General features: G+C 38.2%; 1 protein-coding gene across 3 annotated transcripts in view; it reads right to left on the bottom strand.

The window, feature by feature from the left end:
* ST18 (ST18 C2H2C-type zinc finger transcription factor) overlaps positions 1–26,525 on the bottom strand; it is a 106,966-nt gene that overhangs the window by 14,071 nt on the left and 66,370 nt on the right. For 2 of the 3 annotated variants that reach the window (XM_046024067.1, XM_046024075.1), the window contains 7 exons: positions 24,056–24,301; positions 16,809–16,924; positions 8,947–9,009; positions 8,064–8,132; positions 5,761–5,823; positions 5,577–5,657; positions 4,424–4,645 (listed from right to left, as the gene is read on the bottom strand). In XM_046024067.1, coding sequence (XP_045880023.1) covers positions 4,424–4,645; positions 5,577–5,657; positions 5,761–5,823; positions 8,064–8,132; positions 8,947–9,009; positions 16,809–16,924; positions 24,056–24,301 — 860 coding nt within the window. The remainder of the gene's footprint in view (positions 1–4,423; positions 4,646–5,576; positions 5,658–5,760; positions 5,824–8,063; positions 8,133–8,946; positions 9,010–16,808; positions 16,925–24,055; positions 24,302–26,525) is intronic. The other variant, XM_046024083.1, reaches the window with a different exon arrangement.

Below are 26,525 nucleotides of genomic sequence, written 5' to 3'. Positions count from 1 at the left end.
ACTTGGCAAAGTGAAAAGAAATATTTCTAAAGCATGGCCCTTAATAAATGTTTGCTACATGAATGTGGGTTTTTCTTTAAGATTTATTTATTTATTTCAGTGGGGAGAGGGGCAGAGGGAGAGGGAGAGAGAGAGTATCCCAACCTGACTCCCCTCTGAGTGTGGAGTCAGATTTGGGGCCTGATCTCATGACCCTGAGATCATGACTTGACCTGAACCAAGAGTCGGTCCCTTAACCAACTGTGTCACCCGAGCGCTCTATGAATGTATTTTAAAGTACATTCAAAGTTATTCTATATGAAGAGTATATGAAATCCAAAAATAATAGATATGTAATACTATATAGAAAAAGAAGGCTATGTGGTTTGCCAAAACTTGATAAATTATGAAATATTTAACACAGGAAGAGACAATAATGAAAAACACAAACAGAACGATAAACCAGATTTAGGAAAATCTTTTTTTTTTTTATAAAGAATTTTTATAAGCTTCTCACTGTACAATGTGACCTATATAAGCTTCATTATCTTTTTTCTTTTTCTGAAAAGTTTTTATAAGTCTGTCTTATTTTATGTCATGTATTGTGTTCTCAGAAAACGGTCATGAACAGGATTAATATTTAGTTGGTAAGGTGGATTTTAAAAGTGACCTGTAGTGGGGTGCCTAGGTGATTCAGTTGGTTAAGTATCCAACTTCTGATTTCAGTTCAGGTCATGATTTCAGGGCTGTGGGATCAAGCCCTGCATGGGCTCCATGCTCAGTGGGGAGCTTGCTTGGGATTCTCTCTCTCCCTGTCCAACTTCCCCACCTCCCCACCCCTCCCTCTTCCCTCAAACTCGCTTTTTCTCAAATAAAGCAAAAAAATCTTTTAAAAGAAAGTGACCAGTAGTAAGTCCACTTATCATGTAATGGTAATGGCTACTAATAGCTCAGGAGAACATCCCTGACTCTGTCCTCTAAACAATTAGCTTTGTTCCAACAACAAGCCAATAAACGTCCAGTTGTAACACAGTGGTGAGGTGAGTTAATGAAGTGTTCACAGCTGTGTGACTTAGAACCTAAGGGTATAGTTAAGTTATGAAAGTGAGGGCATGGTTTCATAATGTCACTTGATAGTTTGTATCTTCCAATGCAGTTACATCTTCCAAGGTATAAAACAAATCTTAAATTAAAAAAACAATTGGGATAAAAAATTATAAAAATTCATTTTTCCTTTTGAGGATGACCACATCCTCCATGGGGCTTCAAACTGCTGCTTAAGAAAAGATAGAGGTTGACTGGGGTGTCTCTGTCAAGATTTAGGCTCTGAATTGCAAAGGAAGGAAAAAATGTCTTTTATGGTTTTGACCAATTTGCAATTTAATCACATATCATGGCAATTTTAAACCATGTCTTCATCTGCTTTGTTAAAGTGATATTTCTGCTGATACAACTTATACGGACATCACTGTTTACATTAAAAAAAAACTCAAAAAACCCTAAAAAGTGACAGTTTTGGCACAGGACTAAATGAGGTCTAATTTGCATAAATGTTCTAGTCTGAAGTTACAAACATCCATCTTGTGTATGTGTGTGTGTTTGTGTGTGTGAGTGTGTGTGTGTCTGTGTGTCTTTATATAAAAGCACTTGTTTTCCCAGACTGCCAGTTTTTCAAAATAGAAGTTTGCCATGCAAGACTTAAAGCACAGTTTGAAAATAATTAGTCTGTAAATATGCTGATATAAATGCATGGATCAAATTGTTCTCAACCATCCTGTAAGGTGAGTTTTGTAATTATTCCTGTTTTGGCCCATGTTAGAGTGGGAAAAATTACAAAATTCATCTTAGAGAGAATGGCTGGGGAAAGACTCTGAGGCTGGCAAACAGATCCCCTGAACACCAAGGATGGAGATGATACAGTGCTCACGACAGGGGCTCTGCTGTACTAACGCTGTGTGCAAGGGCAATCCCTGGACTTCCCTGTGCTCGTCCTCTTCTGTCAGTGGAGGATAACTGTACTACCTCTGTAGCTCACAGGGTTTTGTAAAGGATTAAAGGAATAAACCACCTAAGGTACTTAGAACAGTGCTCTCTACTGGAACAGAGCGTGCCCTGAATAGATGTTCGCCATTGTCAGGGATGAGAAAGAGTACCGAACAACCTCGGGGATTTGAGGGGCAAAATACAGAATATATAAAAGTGTCTCATAGGTTAAATCATGCTATTTCAGCATAAGTCATTCCTACTTTAATGAATTATTAATGAATTATTGCATATATACACATATGTTAATATAATTTTTATGAAAGGGAAAGGAAGTTGTCTGGGTCAGACACCACTATGTGCCAGGCACTTTATTACATTTTTTCATTACATTCTATATATATAGTAAAGAGAAGCATTCCACCTTAAAGAGAATACCCCGAAGTGAATTCAGTCTCTTAAATCTTCCAAGTAGCAAGAGAACTCTCTAGTGAAGAACAGTGAAGTCTGAATTATTCACTTGTTTTATATAATTATTTTCTTTCTCCTAGAGAATAATATCTTGGCATTAATGTTGAAGCCTAATTTTGAACTCACAATTTTCTTTCCCTTACTATGAAATAGGTAATATGTACCTAGATACATAGTGTGTATTTGCAGTTTAAAGAATACTCTCAAAGTGAATACCTTTTACGTTCAAACATGAAGATGTTTGAAGCTCCCCATGCCTTCAACAATTGCCTCTCCTGCCCCCAGACATAACCACTGCCTTGAATTGTAGGTTGATGATACCCTAGCTTTTTAAATGCAATATTGCTACTCATTTTTTACTTCCTGGAAACAGAAGCACGCCACACATATTCTTCAACAATTATTTTTCTGCTCAACATTGTGTTCTATAATCACTTAGAACACATCTTCACTGTCACCACCATGTGGCAGCACCTGCCGCCACCCCCCCCCCCCAGCCCCCGACACATCCTGATTTTGTGGGTACGTGGGTTGTTCCCAGTTTGAACTTCACAGAGCAATGCTACTACAGACATTCTCAGACATGTTTCTGGGGTCCATTGTGCATGAGACTCTCTCTGAGGCATCAGCCTAACAGCTCGGTATCTGGGTTACAAGGTATGTCCATTTCCTCTTTTTCAGCTGGACTCCTTAAAGGCACTTTGCTTCCTGAAATGGCTCTACCAATTACTCTTCCACTGCTAGTGGGAGCCCCTGTTGCTCCCTATCCTCACCAAGCCTTAGTGTCATCATTAAAACTTCATGATTTTTAAAGATAATCCTGTTGTTGCTGACTGAGGGATGTGCCCGTCATAGTACAGCATTAACATTTCATTATCAGTGTTAACATGGATATTACTGAGTCCACGATAAGAAAGTCAAGCTACTGTGCAGTTAATATGCCATTAGGCACACTTGATTTGTGACTGTCGCTCCCAAATATGAAATGAGGATTCAAACTCAGAATAAAACAATGTGGGCTATTGTGAACATGGCCGTGCATTTGAAAATAAAAAAAAATAAATAAACCACTTAAAAAATGTAGGTTTTCTCGATAAGCAGATATGGCTGTATATCCACTTAAAACAGCAATTCCTGGAACGGTTAATTTTCTGATACCATTGATATGTACCTTTAAAACCAAATAAAATATAGAATGCCCCAGCTTTTCTCAGTTTGCATACTGCTCACAAGCAAAGCATCAAGGCTCACTAAAGCTTCATTGGGTTTTTAAATCCACATCACATGCGGGGACCAGTAGACTAGAAGGATAGTCCTTGACTGGAGAAGTGTGTACTGAATCTGCTAGAGCCTTTTCTTTAGGTAGAATGTGAAACAAAAAGCTGTACTAAGATCAGTGTTCCTGACAAAGGGCTCCATTGAAATCCATGACACTCAGTGACAAAGGAATTAAGTCATTGTGAAACTATAAAGGGTTTTCTAAATCTCTCTCATCCTGTCGTATACTTAGTAGTCACTGTGTCATTCTCTTTCTGGCTGCTGGGGATGAGTCACATCTCCCCAGCAGCAAAATAACTACAATTTGGCCTGAAATTGAACCAGTTCACAAGAGGGAGGGACATAAATATGTAAAGAGAAAGTTTACAATTACACTACATAATAGAGTAAATATCACCACTTGAAATTGAAGTGAACCATTAAAAGACTAAACCATTAAAAAATAGCAGCATAAGCAAATTTGAGAATACAAAAAACAAATGCAGTTTCTACAACACTTAACAACTGTGTAGTAAATTTTCAGAAACAGAGGATATAACATTTTTCATTCTTCAAAGGAGTCCAACACCTCTCTGGCAAGACTCTCTGCACCATCTAAAGTGCTATGATTAATGAACTCAAGGAGGGATTCTTCCCTCAACCCAAAGCCATTGAGGTGAACACAACCACAACCACAACAACAACACAACAAAAGGCAGAAAACAAATGTTACCTTCTGTGGGTGACAAAAACATTATTTACATGGCCCAGCCCATTGCAGCCTGGCAAGGGACAGTGTGGTAGCTCTTGTTTGTTCAGTTTCCAGGAGAGGGGGCCCCCATTGAGAGGATTCTCCTTCTGTCTCTTGGCAGCCAGGGGACAGCCAGAAGCTGTGCGGTGGGATGTGTATTTACCTGATATGTGACCTTGGCCGTCACACCCTATCACAGGACATCTAGAGAGACACAGAAGAGTTGTTACCAGCTGGGAGACACTAGATAACTCACACGAAGCGATGTAAGTAGGTGAATAAGAAGACAGTGTCAATTCCATATAGTACAGATGGCAAGTGGTGGAACTAAAGAGTTTTTAAAAATGCCACCACAATCAGCAGAACAGCACTGTATTACCAGATATAGTGGTCCACAGGGCTGAGCTAAGTAAGGTTTACACATTATCTCCCATGATCCTCACTGCAAACCCACTAAACATAGTGTTACGGTCCCATTTTCCAGGTGGAGAAAATGAGGCTGATAGAACTTAGTTAAGTTGCCACCCATTTTACAAGAAGTGGAGTCAGGTTCACACCCACACTTTTTAGTTCTAGAGTCAACCACATAAGCTCTGCCATGCTGCCTCCAACCAAAGACCACGGGTATAAAATGTTTACCGCTTTGCCCTACATTATGCAGCACGTTGCCCAGAGCACTGGAATGTTGGTTTTTGAATGTCTCAGTAATGCATTGAGAAATGTTGTAGAGCAAGAAATTTAAGATAAAATTTCACCTTAACCAAAATTAAAGCTTTTGGGGGAAATGCTGCCATATTTGTCATGCTTGTACTTCCACCATGCTTTTTTTTCTTTAAAGCAACTGGAAAAAGTATAGACTTAGATTTTTGTTGTTGTTGGTTTTTTTATTGTTGTTGTCTTTTTTGTTTGTTTGTTTGTTTTTTGAATTATCAAAGAACTATGTACACATACCTAGGGATAAGATAATTTGCTCAAGCTTTTAAACACTCTGATGGCTGCTTCAAGGGTCCTTGCATTTAATAGGGTGCCTCCACCCCCCAACCTCAATCAATGCTTAGTTGCCTCGCAACCAACATCCCACCCATTTGACCAACAAACTACATCTGGCCACACCTCAACTGACAATCACACTCACTTGAGTTCAGGGTCTTCTTTTTCTTCTTTTGTAGGAGTCATTTTGACACTACCTTTCCTGGCACGAGGGCAGCCGGACAAACTAAATATGCAGACAACAAAGAACAAAACCAAACCAGGTGATCTCACTGGCCCCTGCTGTTGACATTATGACTGCCCTCCTTCAGAAACAAAATTGATCTCACCTTCTGTGTGAAGCATAGTTTCCAGTCACATGCCCTGAACCATCACAACCTGGGGTTGGACACCTGGAAAACACAGGAACATAGCGCAAGAACCGCATGGTTGTAGTGGAGGCAGAGGGATCATGACACATTCAAATAGAACTAAACACAATGAGTTTCTTTGTGTGGGACTCTTTTTTCCTTATATATAATGAATTTTTAGCTAAGAAAACATTTTTTTAAAGATTTTATTTATTTATTTGACAGACAAAGATCTCAAGTAGGCAGAGAGGAAGGCAGAGAGAGAGAGGAGGAAGCAGGTTCCCTGCTGAGTGGAGAGCCCAATGCGGGCTCGATCCCAGAATCCTGGGATCATGACCTGAGCCGAAGGCAGAGGCTTTAACCCACTGAGCCACCCAGGCACCCCTAAGAAAACATTTTTAAAGAAAATATTAAGATATGTATCTTCTGGGTGATGCTTAGCAGACAATGTATTAGCTTTTATCCTACCTTCTTTTTTTCTTCTTTTTAAACTTCATTTTGGAAGGAACCTGAAATTTGGCCCACAAGTTACTACCAAGCTTCTGTCTACATCATGCAAAGTTTTTCTTTTTTGCTTAACAAAAAAGTTTTCCAAGTTGTTTCTGTGCATAATTTATTTTGTTTGATTTGATCCACTACTGCAATAATCCATTAAATTCAGATGAACAGGAGTGGTATATATGAGCTCCAGAGACTTGGCACATTAATATAATTGCCAAAGAACCTAAGTTGTTTGCACCTGGTTTGTTCTGCTTCATGGCCCAACTTAAATGGCCTTTTGGAAAATCTACGCATAGCTATTATCAACAATCAGCCACTAAATTTGGAATGAAAAGGGGAAAACAGGAAGGGGAATCCAGTTCCACTTGGAATGCTGAGTAGGAACAGCTTCAAAATACACTTGAAAGTAAAAACTGAATAACCAAACAAGAGGTCAATAAATGTCTTTTTTTTTATAGAAAAAAACCTAAAGATGTTACTTATCAGATGGCTGCCTAAAACACGTAAATACTGAATATTGTTGTAGAACTCAAACTACATGTTTTCAATATTTTTTTCTAGAAATAATGTTTAGAGAAACTATTTAAGAGAACCGATAGCTATTATTAAGGTACAAGTTTAGAACAACTGAGTAAGATTGAATAATAAATACTGAGTAAGTAAGATAAGTAAGTTCAATTCAGTATGGATGCCTGGCAGTCCTCTCTTTTCAATCTGTTAGTCATGTCTCAACCTAACATTTTTACATTTCAGTCTAGAAAAATGGCAATCTATAGCATGATTTCCAGAATCTATACTGACACAATCAACTGTTCTTTACATATTGGATATGAGAAAAGTGTATTTCATAGTTCCCTTTAGTATTTCTGGTACTAATATTCCCAAGTTTTAGATCTGCTTAATATCACAGTCACATCTTCTTTCATAAATTTGTTGTTTATAATTTTAAAAAAGAATTTTAAACAAGTTAGAAAAAGGGAATAGTAACAAAATATTAAGAAAATAAAATATCTGAAATTTTACTTGTGATTTAGACACCAAACGTTTCTACTACTTATGCAAATATTGCATTATTATTAGACTTAGTAACACTCACTTTTCTTAAGATGTTATTATTGCAAATGAGTTTCATTAATTTTGTTTAATGTTACTGGTTATCTTTTCTGAATGTATGCCCTATTATATTTTAAAGGGTGTAAGCTTGATTATAACTTCTTATTATTCTATACGTAATATAATAAGATGTGAAGAAAAAATAAGTGAGAAATTTGGAATAAAAGAAGAGAAGAATAGGAAAAATAAAATCAGTAAGTAGAAGTTAATATATACACATGTGGTTTTGAGATCCTAGGTTGAAATGAGCCAAAATTGTATCTAGGTCCCAGAATTGAAAGACAGACACATGATTCAAAATTCATATAAGGTAAAATATTACACAGTTTACTTAGGATTAGATGATGAAAGTGCTTTGCCACACTTTCATAGGTCTGATTTAGTGTATAGATTCTGAAATCAGCAGAAAAAAGTATTATGTTTAACTATTCTATTGTTACTGTAAAAAATATTATAAAAGAAAAAAGATCCCCAAAGCAAGCAAATGAACTAAATAAAATTACGATGAGTTGTTTCTAGTCGTTTGGACTTTATGGTGAAAGAATGCATTGGTTATAATTGACTCAGTCATGACTTACTACTTGTTAGTGAACACCCATACCAGGCTTGAATGAGGGAAGTCCTAACACAGTGATGAAGAACTAGGAGGTCATGATTCCGATACTTACTTAAGCTCCTGAGAGTTAGCAGCCATGAGGGATTTAAGAGTCTTATCTGCTAAAGGACATCCAGAAACACTAAAAGGGGATGAGAAAAAACAAAAACAAAACACATAACACTGACATATACATATCAGACTCAAATGGCTCCTTGAGTTTGTGAACATACGCTAAATTTACTGGTGACTGGGGATTGGGAAAAATATAACTAGGTTTGAATCTGGCTTGGCTACTCTAACCAGTATGGTCTTATGGACACCTCAATTATTTCTCATAGACTCAGGTTTGCTATTTTATCAAATGAAGGGCTTTAACCCAATGAGACTCCCCAACTCTAGAATTCTGTAATGCAATAATTACTGATTCGGAGTTCACTTCCATTGCACACTAAGGGGTGGTGGCTTAAAGGTCTAAACCGGTGCCCAAAGGGAAGGCAAATAACATCAATGAAGAAGGTAAGTGGAAAGATTAAATGCAGCTTTTTTTGCACTGTTGGTGACCTAGTATTTGCCCCGGGCTGAGTCTGCCACATTCCACAAGGTGAATGGTCAAACCAAGTCTCTCTACTATCTCACCTTGGTTTCACTTGAGTCCTAAAACTAGACAGAGTCAAAGTCTTGACATAAACTCTAGCTTTTGGTTTATAATCTGCACAATAAAATAAAAAAAACTATTTTGATCAAAAATCATGATTTCTATACCATATAAATAAAAAACCAGAAGATTTAACTTAGCTTTACTTCTGGGGGAAAAAAACCAAAAGCAAAACAAAACAAACAAACCCCAAACCCCAACAAAATCACTCTTCAATTCTGGATCCAGGTAATATCTTCCTAGAATGGGTGACAATAAGTATTCACATTAGAATAAGATGTTGTAGGTTGTAAGGTACCTGCGATGGGAAGCATAGTTTCCTGTGACATGGCCACTTCCATCACATCCTGGTGTCGGACAGCTGAGTCAATAAAAAAATATGTATTAAAGTCAAGTGCTTTTCACAGATTCATTTGCTCTGTCTATAGGTTATGAGGTATTTTCTCTTTTCAAGATCAGTTAGCACCATGCAGGACACACAGGAGCTAGTGAACTAAGGATTTATGTTATCTAGGAACCAGAAGACTAGCTAGAAGAATACTGGCATGATCTGAAGGTATTAGTTTTCAACATCACATTAATTCTTTGACTCAAATGATGTAGAAAAGTGATGCCGAAATATATGCCCTAGTGATGTTGTGAGTCAACAACCAAAGATGTTTTTATTTCTTTGAAAGTATAAATGTTATAAATTCACGTTTTATAAAGAGAGTGGCTCTTAGGAATACTGGCACCAATTATATAACAGACTTCAGAAAAGAATTTTTGTGAGTCTGAGGTTTTCTTGTCTTTGTTTTTTTTTTTTTTTAAGTAGACTCCATGCCTGATGTGTAGCCCAATGCCCAGCATGGAGCCCAGTGTGAGACTTGAACTCATGATCCTGAGATCAAGACCTCCGCTGAGACCAAGAGTGGGCTCCTTAACCAACTGAGCCACTCAGGTACCCCAAGGATTTTTTGAGTTCTTAAGAGAAGGTCATCATAGCAACTTCATATACATTATAGAAACTGCATGAAAGAGAATCTCTTTGAAGATACTACATATCCTGGAAGGTAAACTAACATTTTAGATGGAAAAGCTGCTGACAATACAGAAACCGATAAGATGTTTAGTTATTAAAGCTTGGGATCAGTTTTATCCAAAGCTTGAAATCATCACAGACAATTGCTAATTAACCACTAAAGCAGTCGGCTCTCCCGGCCATCTGCTAAAGACCAGAATCTGTATTGGTGTACTTCATTGTATCTCAGAAGCTGGTCCCATTCTGTGTGTCTTATGTGTGTTTTAAAAATAATGTAAGAGGATTTACTTCCGTAGTTAATAGATTTGTTGGTTTCTCAGTCATTTATTTTCCTCTGATGCTGCTCGAAAGTCACTCATTTGGAGTAAGCAGATTGACCCCAGCCCACTCAGTGCTATTTGTGGCAGTGTTAATCAGAGGAAAAATCAGTTACGTCATTCAGGCTTCTGGTTTTCTCTGACATGCTGCCTGCCTAAAGTGAATGCTTATCCATATGTGTAGAACACAGAGTTTACCCCTTTGAAGGGACATTAGGGAGAGATTCAAGATTTTCTGAAATGTCACGTTCTTAGTTTTTTGTTTTCTGTTTTCCCTATGAGCTACTTTCTCGTCATCTTCAGGTAACCTAAAGAAACTATAAGAGAACATTTTCATCTCTCAGAGAGATATTTGATTTTAAGGGCTCAGTCCAAGCTGAATTGTCTAACTGTTCCCCTACCACATTCCCTAGATGGCATATCAGAAAGGAAAACGTGGAAGCTATACATACATGTAAACAAGTAAAGGAAAAAAAAAAAGAAAAATTATTAACATTTGAACTCAGTTATCTCACAAGTGCCATTCACCCACTAAATGGAGAAATAATCTTTTCTGAACACTGTACAACTGGAATATTCAGAGTGTGAGAGATGTGTTGTAATTGTCTGGGGATCCCCACTTTAGAAATACACGGCCATCTAGTGTGCAAGAACAGCACTGCATTTATTTTATTTTATTTTTAAATAAAATAAAAATTTATTTCTATTTTTTAATTACTTCTGTTAAAACTGCCAGGAGAGGCAAAAATTGCCAATGAGTTTTAAACCAGTCAGCTATAAATTAATCAGGGAGTAAGATAATAAAGTATGCATTTGATCTGCTGCTAATTATTATTTATTTATTTATTTTTAAGTTTGGGGGTATAAAAAGGTCTAGGAATAGCAAAAGGACTGGAGATGGTGTTGTTGTGGGAAAAGCTTTTGTTTCAGATTCTGATAGCTGGCTTAAATTACAAATTGTCAGTGAAAAATCTTATCCAATAACATGTGCCCATACCAGTTGAGTGAAACATTCTGGGCAAGTTTTCAAGTGAAAGTATTAACACTTAGAGGGGTGCCTGGGTGGCTTTATAGGTTAAGCATCTGCCTTCAGCTTAGGTGATGATTTCAGGGTCCTGGGATCTCAGGGTCCTGGGATTAAGCCTTGTGGCAGGCTCCCTACTCAGGGGGAAGTCTGCTTTCCCTTCTCCACTCCCCCTTCTGCTCATGCTCTCTCTCTCAAATAAAATTTAAAAATCTTTAAAAAAAAGAAAGTATTAACACAGAGAAAGGAAACGAGCTAGTTCCTTCAGTAAGTGGCCCTCAAACTCTAAGAAAATGTATTTTAATAACTGACATTAAAAAATCCCATTTTGTAATTGATTAAAGTACATTTATCTGTTAGAAACATGAGGCAAAGCATAATTTTTGGAAAAAGGATGAAACTATAGTAAGACTTTTACAAAACCAGTGTATAACACAGGTCCACAAAGATCAGCAGTATCTACTGATATGTTCATCTGTCTGGGGATGAAAATGAGGAGAGAATCATGAGGTCTCTATAATTTCCTAAGAATTCATGATTAGATTTTATTTCAAAAACTGTTCATAATGTTTTTAGAACCCTTCCTCTTTTGTATTTGCTTTGTCCCAGTGAGAAGTGCACATTACAAAATAATCTCACTTCATTTTTCTGTTTAAATTGGTAATGCAGGTTAATTATCAATCTTTTACACTACATTTAGTTTGGAATGACTCTCACAATTTCCAAAAATCTACCTTCAAAGGATGAAAATTTGCCATTTTTTAAGATATTCAAAGTAATATGAAGAAACAAAATCCATACAAAGATTTTAAAAACTTGAATGATAGCTCCACAAGGGAGTAAGTATGTGGCTGACCCTAAGTCACCTGTGAGAAGAAACAATGTTCAGTGACACTGAAGCTCTAGTGTGTTTGGTACTACATCACCACATTGCTCCAGCCAACAAGCTCTAGGTGAACATTAAACTCATATAAGAAAAGATGATATTTGGGGGCACCTGGGTGGCTCAGTGGATTAAGCCGCTGCCTTCGGCTCAGGTCACGATCTCAGGGTCCTGGGATCGAGCCCTGCATCGGGCTCTCTGCTCCGCAGGTGAGCCTGCTTCCTCCTCTCTCTCTGCCTCTCTCTCTGCCTGCCTCTCTGCCTACTTGTGATCTCTCTCTCTCTGTCAAATAAATAAATAAAATCTTAAAAAAAAAGAAAAGATGATATTTGAGCCAGTAATGTTTGCCTGCAAAATCCAGAAAGAATGCAGTCTAAGATCATTTAAAAATCAGTCACATATCAACACAATATAACAGTGTTACACTAGGAATAATTTCATTGAATACTTTCTTTGTGTAAGGCCTGTAACAGCATTGGAGATATATCTCCTGCTCCCAATTCACTGTTTGAGGAGTTGGGGAGGGAAGAAATAATGCAGTAAATATTACGTAGCAATGACGCGGGTGTAGGAGAGAACAAAAGCAGTGAAAGAAGAATACCCTTGCCCTCCAGGGCCCTCTGCTCTAGTTGGGGAGGCAGACAACAGAGAACACAGGCGAGCAAAATGTATGAGTGCATTAGAAGGTGATAAATACTGAAGGACAACAGGAGTTCCAGATAAAGGGAGTAGGAACATCAGGGCTGGGGGTGGGGGACCATGTGCCAGAAAGACCCCTCAGGTAAGTGACATATGAAGGATGAGCTGAGGGAGGGTGAGGACCTATGGCACCCTGCAAACATCTGTGGCAGAGGGAATAGCAACAATGAGGCCCTGAAGCCTTACAGAAAAAGCAGGAGAAGAGGTGGCTGGTAGAGAGGGAGGGGCAGGGTCCTGTGGGTTGGGGAGAGCTCATTTCCTATGGGCCATTGGAAATGGGTCCGGAGATAATGCAAGCCTGGAAGTCCTCAGAGTGGAGACAGTTCTAACACCGAGAACCTAGAGGACTGAGTGTAGACAGAGGAGAGAAGGGGTTCTGGGACTGGATTCTGAGACATTCCATCTTTGGAAGGCTTCACAGGAGTATAAGCAGGAGTAACAGGTGAGGTGGGAAACTGTTCTGAGGTTGGTACACTAGAAGCCAGGTGAAGAAGATAGAGGAGGAAGAGATCAGCTCTGTCAAATCCTGCAGCCACATCAAGCAGGTCAAGAGGAACAAGAAACCACAACAGATGGGTTCCCTGCAGGACTTAAGGATGGTTTTGATGGAAGATGAGAACACAAGCCTATCTGGGAGAAATTTAGGAGAGAAACAGAGTCACACTTTCTTGAGGAGGTTAGCCATGAAAGGAAGAAGAGACAGGGGATCAAGGTGAAAACCAAGTCAAGAGACGGTTTTTAATTTTTTTATTAGAAAAATTGAAACATACTTTCATACTGATTTAGAAGAAAATGATTCAGAATCAGAAGAGATTCAGAAGAGATCATACAGATGTTGGTGACTAAGTGGAAGGATTACTTTTTGCTAGAAACTCTCATTAATTGGCAGCTTTGAATATATTTGTGTATGAATACACTTTAATATTTCACCATTTACACACAAGAATTATTTTCCTGCACGTCACTCACTCCCTCATGTGATATATAACCCAGCCAGGACTACACTGCCTGCTAAGGATGTAAGTGTAGAAAAAACAACAGATCCTGCCTTGTGTTTGCTTGAAACACTTCCCACCTCTCCCCCTCACTTACCATCTATTCTGGGATCTCTACTCCCCTGCCCGGTAAAGTAGAGGAAAAAACTTAGGAGTGCCTGCCGTCCAGACAATGCCCAGGCCAAGTTATATTGGCAAGGAATTTGTGTGAATCACACTCTAAATTCTAATGACCCACAATCACAGTTCTTCAAGGTTAAAAAAAGGGGGGGGCGTGGGAGCTGGGGTCAGTGTACAATCTTTGTTCTTATCCCTGCAATAATTTGGTGGCAGCACCTGTGCTGTCCCAGCACACACACTTCTCTGAATTTCCCCATCTCATGCCCCCTTCCCTGCCTCCATTACTTTGTAAGACGCATTTCCCAAAGATTTATCCACATTTTCTTAACTTCTTTGAACTTATAGGGCAAATCAATCATACTAAATGCCCAGTTTGGGAATTGTTTCAGCTTTTTGCTCCCATGGCAATCATTTTCCTTCGTCCTCTTGTGTTTGTAAAGGGCTTCATTTCTGTGTTCTTTGCGGGCTTCCTTTTTGCCCTCTCAGGGGCCAGCAGCATGTGTGTCCTCAAGGCTTCAAGAACACTCTACTCCTTTCTCTCTACACTTTCTCTAGCCTCATGATCTCATGTCTGAATCTCTATGCCAGTGTTTTATTTTATTTCTTTTCACATCAGTGTTTTATTTTTTATTTATTTTTTTAAATTTCTCTTTTTTTTAAAGAATATTTTATTTATTTATTTGACAGAGAGAGAGTTAACAAGTAGGCAGAGAAGCAGGCAGAGAGAGGGGGAAGCAGACTCCCTGCTAAGCAGAGAGTCTGATGTGGGGCTCCATCCCAGGATCCTGAGATATTGACCTGAGCTGAAGGCAGAGGCTTAACCCACTGAGCCACTCAGGTGCCCCTCACATCAGTGTTTTAGATGACCTTCCAGCTTCAGAATAATTTTGCATGCCGTTCCTCCTAACGCACTACACCATTAATTCACTTCCCTGTTTAAACTCTCGTGGCTTGCTCATGCAAACCTGCAGCCAGGCACCCTTCACAGGGCCCCGTCCTGCTTAAGTCCATGCCTGCACTCTCTGTCTGTCCAGGTCCGGTTGGTCCTCAGAGCTCAGCTCAGGGCTCAGAGCTCAGAGCTCAGATCCCTGAAGTTTTGTTCCTGCTCCCGCCTCTGCTGCCGTCTTAATTAATACTTACTGCCCTCAGGTGCCCTCGTCTTTAAACTCTCTGAGTCACAGAATCCTTTGAGAAGATGATGAAAACCATAAACTCTCTTACCCAAATAATCATTTACATTAAGTGTTATGAGGTTCATAGACGCCCTGAAACACTGACTTAGATCTTCTGGGGCCAGTAGATGTCAGACTATGACCTTCTTTTTTTGTGTGTGGCCTTAAGAGTCTGCATTTTAAAAATTTATTTATTTATTTTCAGCGTAACAGTATTCATTGTTTTTGCACCACACCCAGTGCTCCATGCAATACGTGCCCTCCCTATTACTCACCACCTGGCCTGGTTCCCCAACCTCCCACCTCCCGCCCCTTCAAAACCCTCAGGTTGTTTTTCAGAGTCCATAGTCTCTCATGGTTCATCTCTCCTTCCAATTTCCCTCAGCTATGACCTTCTGATCAAAATATAAACATTTCTTCAACTCATTCACCTGACCCAGAAACAACATCCTCTATCCCTACATCCTGTTCATTTCCTTCAAAAAGCACTTTCTGGGGGCACCTGGGTGGCTCAGTGGGTTAAGCCACTGCCTTCAGCTCAGGTCATGATCTCGGGGTCCTGGGATCGAGCCCCACATCAGGCTCTCTGCTCAGCGGGGAGCCTGCTTCCCTTCCTCTCTCTCTCTGCCTGCCTCTCTGCCTACTTGTGATCTCTGTCTGTCAAATAAATAAATAAAATCTTTAAAAAAAAGGCACTTTCTGGAAGGGCAGAGTTCACTTCAAATCTGACATATGCCTACAACACAGCAGGCATGCAAAAAATAGTTACTGAATAAATTAACAATTGTTCCACTGCCACAGAAGGAATAGCTAGACCTAACTAGTCCTAAAAAGGTGTGACTCCTCAAGAATGGATTCTGGATCCTTCACTCCATTATCACAACTGACTTTATATCACTGAACTCATCATTGTGAGAAATCTTAAATGATTTTTAACAGAATCACAAAATTAAATGGAAAAATTCCACTCCGAAACGAAAAAGCTGGCCTCTGCTTTCAAGGAGAATCTATGAGGCTGTGAGAGAGGTTAGACCTATGGGTAGTAGTTTTTTGTATCACCCATATGCTAACGATACTATAATCATCTTATGGAAAGAAACATTAACTTGCTGACACACTTTAGGGACTTTATATTTATTGCAGAATCAAAAAGAAAAAGGCTGCCACCTGTACCTCAAACACGTGTCCTATTTTTAAAAATTTCAATGTAATAATTATTAAAATCCTAATTAAATGTGATTAATTTCTCAAAAAAATTTCAGTAGAGACATGAATTAATGTTCTTCCCCATTAAAAAAATGTTTATGCCTTTAGTGAGCAAAATGCAGTAATTCTGCTTAGGATTCTACGTCTTAGGGGTCTCATACCACAAGCTGTAATAATTATCGTGCAACGAAAACACGCTATCCACTTGGCATTTTGTATATTCTTACAGATTGTTTCCCTAGATTTTCACAATTTCATGAGATGATTGTTGATAGCCCTGCTTTAAGAAACTGGAGGTTCAATGAGTTTCAATGAGTATAAAAACTGTCTAAGGTCATGAGACTAGTAAATGGTACTATGGAGATGCTGAGTTCAACCTGACTCAAGTGGAGCAGAGCACAACGAAAGGTTCTGATCAGCCAAACAAATCACAACTAATCAAAACAAAATAAAACAAAACACATAAACATTTCTAATTGTTTTATACTGTTTTTTTTTTCAATTATCTCAGCATGAAATCATGTCATGTATACATTTTTTCCATAATCCTCTTAGTTCTAAGCATAAATAAGTATGTATTGAACATTTAACTATTGACTGGCTAAATTGCCCTAAAATATTCCTAAAGTCAACTATATAAACCAAGATATTATTACTCAAAAATTTGAACCTGAGTCCTCTAATTCTAGATTCTCACAGAACACGCCACTGGAGATCGCTTACGTGATTAGTTCTTTTTTCAGATCTCTTGCATGGAGCTTGGGTTTAGGGCTTGGTATGGACGCCTCTCCAGGAAACTTTTTTTCCTCTAAATTTTCTAGAGAGCTCACTGGGTCTTTCTGGAAGAAAAAAAAATACAGAAGAACACAAGGCTTTAGGGCACCCTGGATAGACAACTGTATTTGAAGTCATCACAGTGGAATTTGCGTTTTAACTTAACAACTTAGCTTGCAGGACCCCTTTCAATACATTATATGTTTATAAAAAAAAAAAAGAAAGGATGAATACCCAACTTTTGTAGCAACATGGACGGGACTGGAAGTGATTATGCTGAGTGAAATAAGTCAAGCAGAAAGAGTCAAGTATCATATGGTTTCACTGATTTGTGGAGCATAACAAATGACATGGAGGACATTGGGAGCTGGAGAGGAGAAGGAAGTTGAGGGAAATTGGAAGGGAAGGCGAACCATAAGAGACTATGGACTCTGAAAGACAACCTGAGGGTTTTGAAGGGGCGGGGGTGGGAGGTTGGGGGAGCCAGGTGGTGGGTAATAGGGAGGGCACGAATTGCATGGAGCACTGCGTGTTGTGCAAAAACAATGAATACTGTTATGCTGAAAAATAAATAAATAAATTAACTTAACAACTTAACTGCCATTCTTCATAGGATTTGTACACAAAATTAATAAGTTAATAAGTTTAAGGACATATCCTGATTATTATTGACCTATATCCTTGATGAAGAATAAAAAATTACAATTCGTGGGGGGATACCTTTAAAAGTTCACATTTTGGCAAATACAACTACAGAGGCATTTCTTGAGCTATAAAATAAATATGTTTCAGATTTTATTGTATAATGAATGTTTCATAGATAAAATGGGAATAGTTCTTTATAAGAACAACTATTGGTAAAACAAAAGAAATTTTGCAAAAATAAACCACAAATTTTAAACAAAAAAGAATGCCAATTTAGGTTAACAAAATGTCCCTCCTAATATACAAATAATTAAAATTTAAATTATTTGTATAAATATGTAATAAGTTGCCCACAATATTTAGCCATTGAAAGTTTTTTGGATAATTGCTTTTATTATCACATTACTTCCTATTTTTCTTAAGTTACCTCTTTTGCTAAGTTGATATCTTATACTGCTTTAGTCATTGGATGGAATGTTTTGCTGGATTATCACTAATTTTTCTGGTCTTCTTTTAAGCTTAATACTGATCTTGATTTTTGTAAGGAAGATTTAGTAACGCTTTCAAAAAACTTATTTACCATCTGATATCTTACAGAAGACTGATGATGGTTTTCCTCAGTTACATAATTAGCTCACTTACATCTTAAACTTATATCCAGTAACTATATAATACTTCCTGCATTTAATATTAAAATTAGATTAACAGAGAATTTCTGATTCTCAAAAGTACTGATCTCTTTAAAATGAGAAAACTATTTTGAATTATTCAAGGAAAGTCTTATTTAAATTAAATGGATATAAAAATGTGATGGCAAAACACAATTTTAATAATCCTGAGTCTGTACTCAAAATCAATGGAAAAGAAAAATATCTGGGTTTTCCGCATCAAGGAAAATTCTGCACCTTGATCTCAGTCATAAAGGCAAGTGTAATTTTTTTCACTAATTACTTAGGTAGCAATTCAGTCCTTTTCCACAAAACCATTCAGTGGTAAATACATTGGTAAACTATCTCAAGTGACTCTTGAGGCCAAACTCATAAAGCCTGGTTTGGTACAATTTCTTTCTTCATATTATTTATATTCTAAGCTTTTTAAAAAACTGGTGTATGTTTGAAAATATTAGGAGATAATAGTACACCACTTGAAAATAAGGAGACATGGGTGCTTGATTATAGTGACCCTTTAAGGTACAAAGGGGAGTGCCACTTTGATGCTACTTCCATGGAATCTATAGCAAAATGGATGGTCCTTCTCTTTTTCAAGTTTTATAGTATAAATACCTAACATGAAATAATTCCTAATTAGAAGACCTTAAACCTGATAATGGCACCATCTATTCCATTTGGTGTTATCTGGATTTCACCCAGGTAGTGTGTCCCGCTACAATTTATAAATGTCTTGGCTTTTTGAAAGCAGATACAAATGCTAAATCCAATATTGTCTCAGTGTGGAACAGCCTTTGTTTTTCTGTTTAGGATGCTGATTTTTTTTTTAATGGCATACAGTGAAAAAGAGCCTTTTATTATTTTCTTTATGATAAAATTAAGAACAAAGTATTCTTAAAGGCGTGTGCATTTATAGATGAACATATAAAGTTTATCAGCTATCATTTGACTGCTAAATCTATACATAATGGAAGATAAGGGAATAAGGAATGTTGAAAGAAATCAACAATTATGAAAATTTAAGTTATTATTGTAACTAAAACATATATAAAAATAATGTTTACAAAATATATGGTATTTAATTTGGTATAGTAAAATGTGGTAATGTTTTAAAAGGATAATTTCACTGGATATGAGCTTTTAAATATTTTGTGGGTTCTTATAAAAACTATGGACTCATATTCATGCAATTACATTATGAAATAATTGTCTTTTTCCCTTTTCCTTGCTGAGCATCCTACCCCAAGAAACCTTCAGAGAGCATATGTACTAAAATACAGGTAACCATCACTGAAAGAATTCTTATTTTGTCACACTATCACTATATATTAGATAAATTTTTAAATAACTCCCAGTAAAAAATAAGCCAATGTCATTTGGAAGAATTTTTTCAAATTTTAAAATATAATTTAAAAAATAATAATTTTATCTTGTGGCTATGTAAGAGAGAATTGGCATATATATGTTGTGTTTGGAAAGTATATGGATGCAATGAAATTCTTTTAATGTACAGATGGAAATTTATATGGATTTCAGTAAAGACTAGAACATAATGGTAACATGAATAACAGATAATAGCATCTGGCACTTTTAACATTTTAAGCCCTGAAATCTTTGGAGAACTGACAGTTGAATGGAACTGACAGCCCTAGTTATTTCTCAGCACTTTCCTTTCGAGATTTTTTGAGTTTTTTCCAGATTCAGGATTTTTTTTTTTTTTTAGAGGGCATCTGGACAGGCTATTTCACTGAGAGAGACAGACAATATTTTCTGAAAATTACCACCAAAATTAAGCAACTGTTGTGCATATGAACTAGATAACGATGAATTAGAAATAATCACTCCATTTCTGTGCGTGTGTGTGTGTGCGTGTGTGTGTGTACATGTGTGAGTATTGTGTGGGGTAAGGGTGGACGTGCCAGTGGGAAGGACAGGGTGTCAGATCAGGAGCTGACTACCACCTAGTCTTCAAATATTCACAGTATATTGCTTGGGCAGAGTGCAGCCTCCAAGTGGGCTCATTGGAAAAAAACAGGCACGGGCCACTTCCTGTGATCAGTTTGTGTGGTTATGTCCTGTAGATCACGGTCAAGGGAGGTTTGGTCCTACTTCCCTGGGAGCATTGTTGGGTCCCCCACGCCTCACCAAGCACCATTTCTTCTTCCTTCTCTTCTTCCCTTCTCTTTCTAATTGTCCTCAATATTTCCTTGTTGTTGCCACTTTTTGATGTGCTGTTTGATCTTTTCCTTCTCTCCATTCTCTCCCTTCTCCTCATTCTTCATTTGGGCTTCCACCCAAGCCCATTTCTTAATTTCTGTAGGACCAAAGACTAACAACCTCCTTAAGCCTCAATTTTCTCCTCAAAACTTTGACAATAATCCTGCTTTTCATGACTGTTAGGATAATGAGACACCGTGTATAAAGATCCCTTATCTTTATTCTTACTGAACTCAGTGTCCCTCTGCTACCTTCACAACAAGGACGTTGAATACAATCTATTTTTTCAAAAAAATAACTATCAAGTATCACAGTTCTCATTTATAAGATTCAGAACAGGGTGATAAATACTGTCTATTTATAGATTACCTCACCACAGACAAAGGCACAAAGAAGGAGGGGTGAGGTGCTATCTTAGAAAAGTGCAGAAGCACTTTTGTGTGAGGGTGTCCCCATCAGGTAGAGTTTCCCCAAGCAATGAGTCATTCATGGTCAGATCACCGTGATAACAAAAATTAAGCTTAAAAAATATCTGGTCATGGTGCCTGAATGGCTCAATTGGTTAATCGTGGGATTCTTGATCTAGGTTCAGGTTGTGATCTCAAGGTACTGAGATCAAGCCCTGCATTGCGCTCTATGCTGGGAGTGGAGCCTGCTTAAGATTCTCTCTTTCCCTTTCCCTCTGCCCCTCCCCCCAAAGATGGAACAGGCGTACTCTCTCTAAAAACAAACAAACAAACAAAACAACAACAACAAAACAACTTGTCAACTCAAACCTATGGCAAGCACCTTGACTCTAGGAACTCACTTAGCATCTTCAAAGTCCTCTTTTGTCATTCTTAGTGACATCGAATCTCCACATTCTCCATTCCAGATTTCAGAATGCTTAGGTTGCAAACTGTAGCAGGAAAAGTCTGTACTGTCAGACCTGAAGTAAGTAAGCCATTCTGAAAAGAGCAGAAATCTAATCTAACCAAATCCATTTTTCCCAGGAATTTGCCGGGAAATAAAACACTGTCACAGATATATAAGCATTAGAATAAGAACATACTCCAGTTGAATTTATGAAGCTGCTAAGATGAATCCAGATGTTTTTAGAATTATGCAAAAAAAAAATGAGATTGGAAATAAAGAAGCTATTTGTTATGAGACCTCATTTTCTGGCTATCTGAGTGGTAAGAGGTATAGCCAAGGAGGTTCTTGAGGTACTTACTAGACCTCCAAATGGGAGGAGGGTCTCAGAATATGAGTACATTTTTGTCATTGTTGTGAGGCCAAAAATTATAACCAAGATAAAACAATATAAGAGACCTTAAATGAAAACAAGAACCCACTTAACACAAATTTGCTTCATTACCACTCAGGACTGAATCAGTATGCCTGACATTGGAAGGAAGATTTCTGGTGATTTTGACCATTTTTTGACCATTTATGACAGTCATAGGGTGGGGCCAAAAAGTCTAAGTCTAAGTCTAAGCACATGACACTGAGATCTCCCAAATAAGGTGGGTTTTATCCTAGTGGGATTCATCCAAAAATAGGAGCACAGTTATGCTTACTTTGTAAATACAGTCCTTCATGTGACATGAGACTTTTACTGAACCCACATCAACAGATCTTCTAACTAGGATTAGGTTTCCTTTTGGTGGTGTAGAGTGGGATATGCCATGATCCCCTCAGGACTAGCTGAAGATGAAGCAGTTTTATGAATGAGAGGGTATTCCCTTTCTCTAAATCTGGCTTCTACAGAGTGGGATTGGATCAACAATCTTGATCTCATCATGATTGTGCTTCTCAACAACTTACTCTGCTTCCTTACTTCCATTTCAGACCTGTTTTGCAAAATGATCAGTTCATGTGAATACTGACAGATTTTCAGATCATAAAAATAAACAGCAGTTAAGCATAACTTCTGTTATTTTTGCACAAGTCCAAAATGGCAGGGGGGAATGTGGTGGAGGGAAGAAGTACATGTTCGCCCATCTGTGGTTATCACCTAAGGTAGACTAGCTACTAATACTTTGCAGGAATTAGTTTTATAATAATCAGAGTCAAACATACATTATTTTTAGAAATGGTTCTTCCAAAATAGCATTATGATAGGTTAACGAAGACCATCCCTAAATACTTGAAGCAGATTTTGTAAAGCCAAGCAGAATAAAATGAGTAAGACTGTATGGCAGAATCTAGTCAGAAAGTGCTGTTGTATGGATTCCCCTCCCACTTCTTTGTGATGGTGTGGGTGGTGGTAACACAGAGCCTGCCTCAGATCCTGGGGGATCCTCCAGGAACCCATTCCTGACTACTGTACATAGGGCTGGCATTCCCCCCATCCCCAGCATTGTGTGCCTGCTTGTGCTATTCTATTTGTCACTGTATTTGTTCACCTACCAGTGTCCCTACCAGACTGAGCATACATGTGCGGGAAGTTTGTCCCATTTGATGCTCCCACCTTGGGACCTATGTTACTGCCTGGACATGGAGATGCCAGCAAAAGTGTTCTGAAGGAAGCAAGGAAGGAGGGAGGGAGTGAAGGAAGGAAGGAGGAAAGGAAAGGGGAAGGGAGAGAAGGAGAGAAAGAAAGGATAAAGGAAGGAAAGAAAGAAGGAAGAAGGGAGCAAAGAAGGAAGGAAGGAAAGGAGGGAGGAAGGGAGGAAGGAAAAAAGGAAGGAAGGAAGGAAGGAAAGAAGGAAGGAAGGAAGGAAGGAAGGGGAATGGGAGAAACAAGCCAATCTTGTGATCACTATTGTTTCTGTCAACTTATGCTCTGAGATGTTAAAGCATATGCTAAAATCAAATTAGTTTCCCCACAAAATTTCTGAAGTTTAAACAGATGAAAAAAGTGGTGCACCCTTCCAAAGACAGTAGCTGTTTTATTTCTTTAAACATATCAACCAGCAAATATCAACGACTTTCCTGACAAACAGCAAAGCAAAATCAATCACTACTGTAACAATTAGGGTTACATTTGCAAAGACATAGAATCTAAATAGTGGAGGTTTCTGGCCATGAATCCTTTTGGATGACACTAAGTCATGGCTAATCAGTCTAAGCCAGGTGGCTCAAACTATAGAGATAAAGGCTTGATGAATGTGCATGGCCACAACCTCTAGCTACTCCAAAGATAATCAAATACACAAATGCATCTCCTTGACTTTGGGATTGATACAACTTAGACACCCATGACTCAAATACCTCAGCCAATGGCTCTATATGTAGATATGCTTACATAGTTCCTTCATGAAACCAAGGAAAGCAATTTGACATGACTCTTACTCATCCCTGATTCTATTTCATTTTCTACCCTCTGGTTCAGAAAGAGTTAGCAAGTTGGCATTTCAGTGTTGAATGATACGTTGCACCTTCCAGGCTGCCATATCTGAAGGGATGGCTAATATAATCTCTCATGCGATGCACACAACTGCAGCCCTAATGGGGATCAAATTCACTACAGTGGCATCATTTTAGGTAAGTGACAGGAAACGCTGGATTCATTTATCAGTTTCTGATGAAATTTAAGATCACTTTACCAAAATCTAAAACATGGTACAGAATTTGTGTATTATCTAAACAGGAATATGAAAAATAATGCAGGAGGAAAAAGCTGAGAATACTCTCTGATCATGCTCTCTCTTAAACTTAGTGATTGACATATTGAAACAATACCTCTTTCTCCTCCTCTGTCTTCCCATGAGTTTTGCTATAGTTGATAGGAGTATCCCAGCCCTCTTGATCACAGAGAGCCTGATAGAATGCTGCATTGACCAAAATGCTGCTTGTTTTGAATGGGGAAGAGGAAGGAGTTGGAATAGAAGTGTTAGAGGAAGTTAGGGGTGCAGCTTTGTCCAGGATTCGATTTTTTTTCAGGCTTAAGTCCAATGTGCCATTTTCATCCACTTCTATCTCGGCTCCCTGGTATACAATAGGAAACAGAAAAACATTTAAACAGTTTGCAGTTATAGCCTAGCCATGTGGGGCTTTTAAGGGATAATTTTAAATGCAAGCTTTTATGTAAGTATATCTGATTTAAAATCTAGCTTTCTGATTTGCTTTGGTTAATGTTCAATTCTTAGGCAGACTTTTAAGAGCAGCACCATTAGTGAGCTTCATGTTTCTGGGTTTAAACAAAGTACAGCCTAATATAAATAAGATGTTCCAAATGCTAAATGTATTGGCTAACCCTGTTTTATATATATTTTTTTGAAGTTTAGCTTTAAATCTCCTTTTCTGGCTTGCAGAATTATCACTCTCAATTCATCATTTATAGCATTAACACTTGAGTTTATAAAAGGCACAGCACTACTTCCCAGCTCACCACCCCCCAATACAGTATTAATCTAATGTGAATATATGCAAAAATAACCAGCTGCAAGAGAATTTTTTATTGGGGTATTAGAGTAATACGGATGTGACCTTTTCCTCTGGGTTACTTGAATCAGAAAAGCTTTATTTACTTGAAGGGGAGCCGGTGTGGCAGAGACAGACAGGGCAAACTTTTGTTGATTCTGGGGGCCTTCAGAAGCAGGTGCCAACAGGCCTACTTGGGGGTAAGTTGTACAGTGAAACTTCAGAACAAAGCTGATTCTTTTCCAGACACTTCGTATGATACTTAAAACTCACTATACCTCATGGCATATCTCCTTGTGATAGTTTTGGCTGTCTTTCTGTTGTTGTTGTTGCTGTTGTAGTAGTTTAAGGTACGAGACCCAACAACTGCCCACATGCTCTGGATCTTCCAAAGGATACATGTCTAAGGATGGCCCCTGTGCTGTCACCAATGGCGAGCACTGCCACGCAATAGGACTCAGAACGTGGGAAGAGATCGCTTGTCTTTTCTTAAATGGGTCAGATATTTATCTCCGTATTTTTGCTGTCATCCATCAAGTCACAATTAAATCTTGGACAATGTCTCTGCTCTTTATCCTTTTGGCTGGCAAAGCAGGAGTCTCTTTGAATATGTTAGCAAGATCCCTAACGCATATGGTAGCCAGTTACTTCCCCATGGGGGATTTATTCTAACTCCCCATTTACACTCTGCCTTCCCCCTCCCCAACAGTTGCCGCTGAGGGCTGAGGTGTGGGCCAAAGTACCTGAGCTCCAAAAACTCACTGCTTGCACCTGATTTAGAAAACAAGGCACCTCTTTTGTTTGCTTGTTTCACCTGCAAAGTTCCTATTTTAAGTCTCAGTTTCTGAGGTAGGTATGCTTTATTATATTTGTGGGAGGTAAATATACTTCTAATATGTTTGCGCTAAGATGCTTTGGCTATATCTTTCTGTCCCTTTTAGTAAATAGTTTAATCTCCTGTGATAGTTTTAAGCCCTGAATTTGACAGTACAGCTTATCCGGGATAATAACTTAGTAACCACAACATCTTATGCCATCTGTATAATATCAAATACGTTTTTATACCAGCATTAATAAACCTTAGTTACAAAAATCCAAGATATTAACCATATCAGTGCCATGTGCTCTCTCCGTGGTATAACAATGTATTCTGTCATGAGCACATCAAAATAATTCTTGGCTTCATAGCTGATATGTAACTATAGCAATGAAACAGAGCTATAGTAATCAAGTTTAATGGCCAATGTAAAGTAAAATGCTAAATATTGTAGTTGCTGACATTTTTCATTAAAAAAAATAAAAAACTTGGGTTAAGACAGTACAACCAACATTCACATAAAATTCCAGACCTCTGTGACAGATGGCTTAGGAAAAAGAAGCCATGTGACTGGGCTGCAGAGTTTTATAGTGCAAAACCCATAAATAGTGCAGATTCGATCTCCCTGAAAAAAAATCAACGATTCCAAGACAACACTAATATATATTTTAGTTCTTGCAGAAAAGAATTCCAAATAGTAAACAAAAAATTTAGAGATTCTCGGAGTTGTTATGATTCTACATCTTGAGTAATCACGAGCTGATTGGGGGGAAAATCACTCCTAATGTTTAAAAGAGGCGCTCTTGTATATCCTGCACCCCAGCCGGCTGCTCTGAGCACCTGACTTGACAGGGAGAAAGCACGTTTGGGCAGCAGGGTACAGATGGGCTTTAAGTGAGCGCACAGATGCATTCAACAATTACACACAGTACCAGAGAAGGGTCCCTTTCTGCCCATAGATGGGTGGATCAC

Source organism: Meles meles, chromosome 1, assembly GCF_922984935.1.
Source record: "Meles meles chromosome 1, mMelMel3.1 paternal haplotype, whole genome shotgun sequence".
Classification (NCBI taxonomy): domain Eukaryota; kingdom Metazoa; phylum Chordata; class Mammalia; order Carnivora; family Mustelidae; genus Meles; species Meles meles.
Note: the sequence above shows the minus strand (reverse complement) of the source record. Positions and strands in the feature narration are given on the sequence as shown.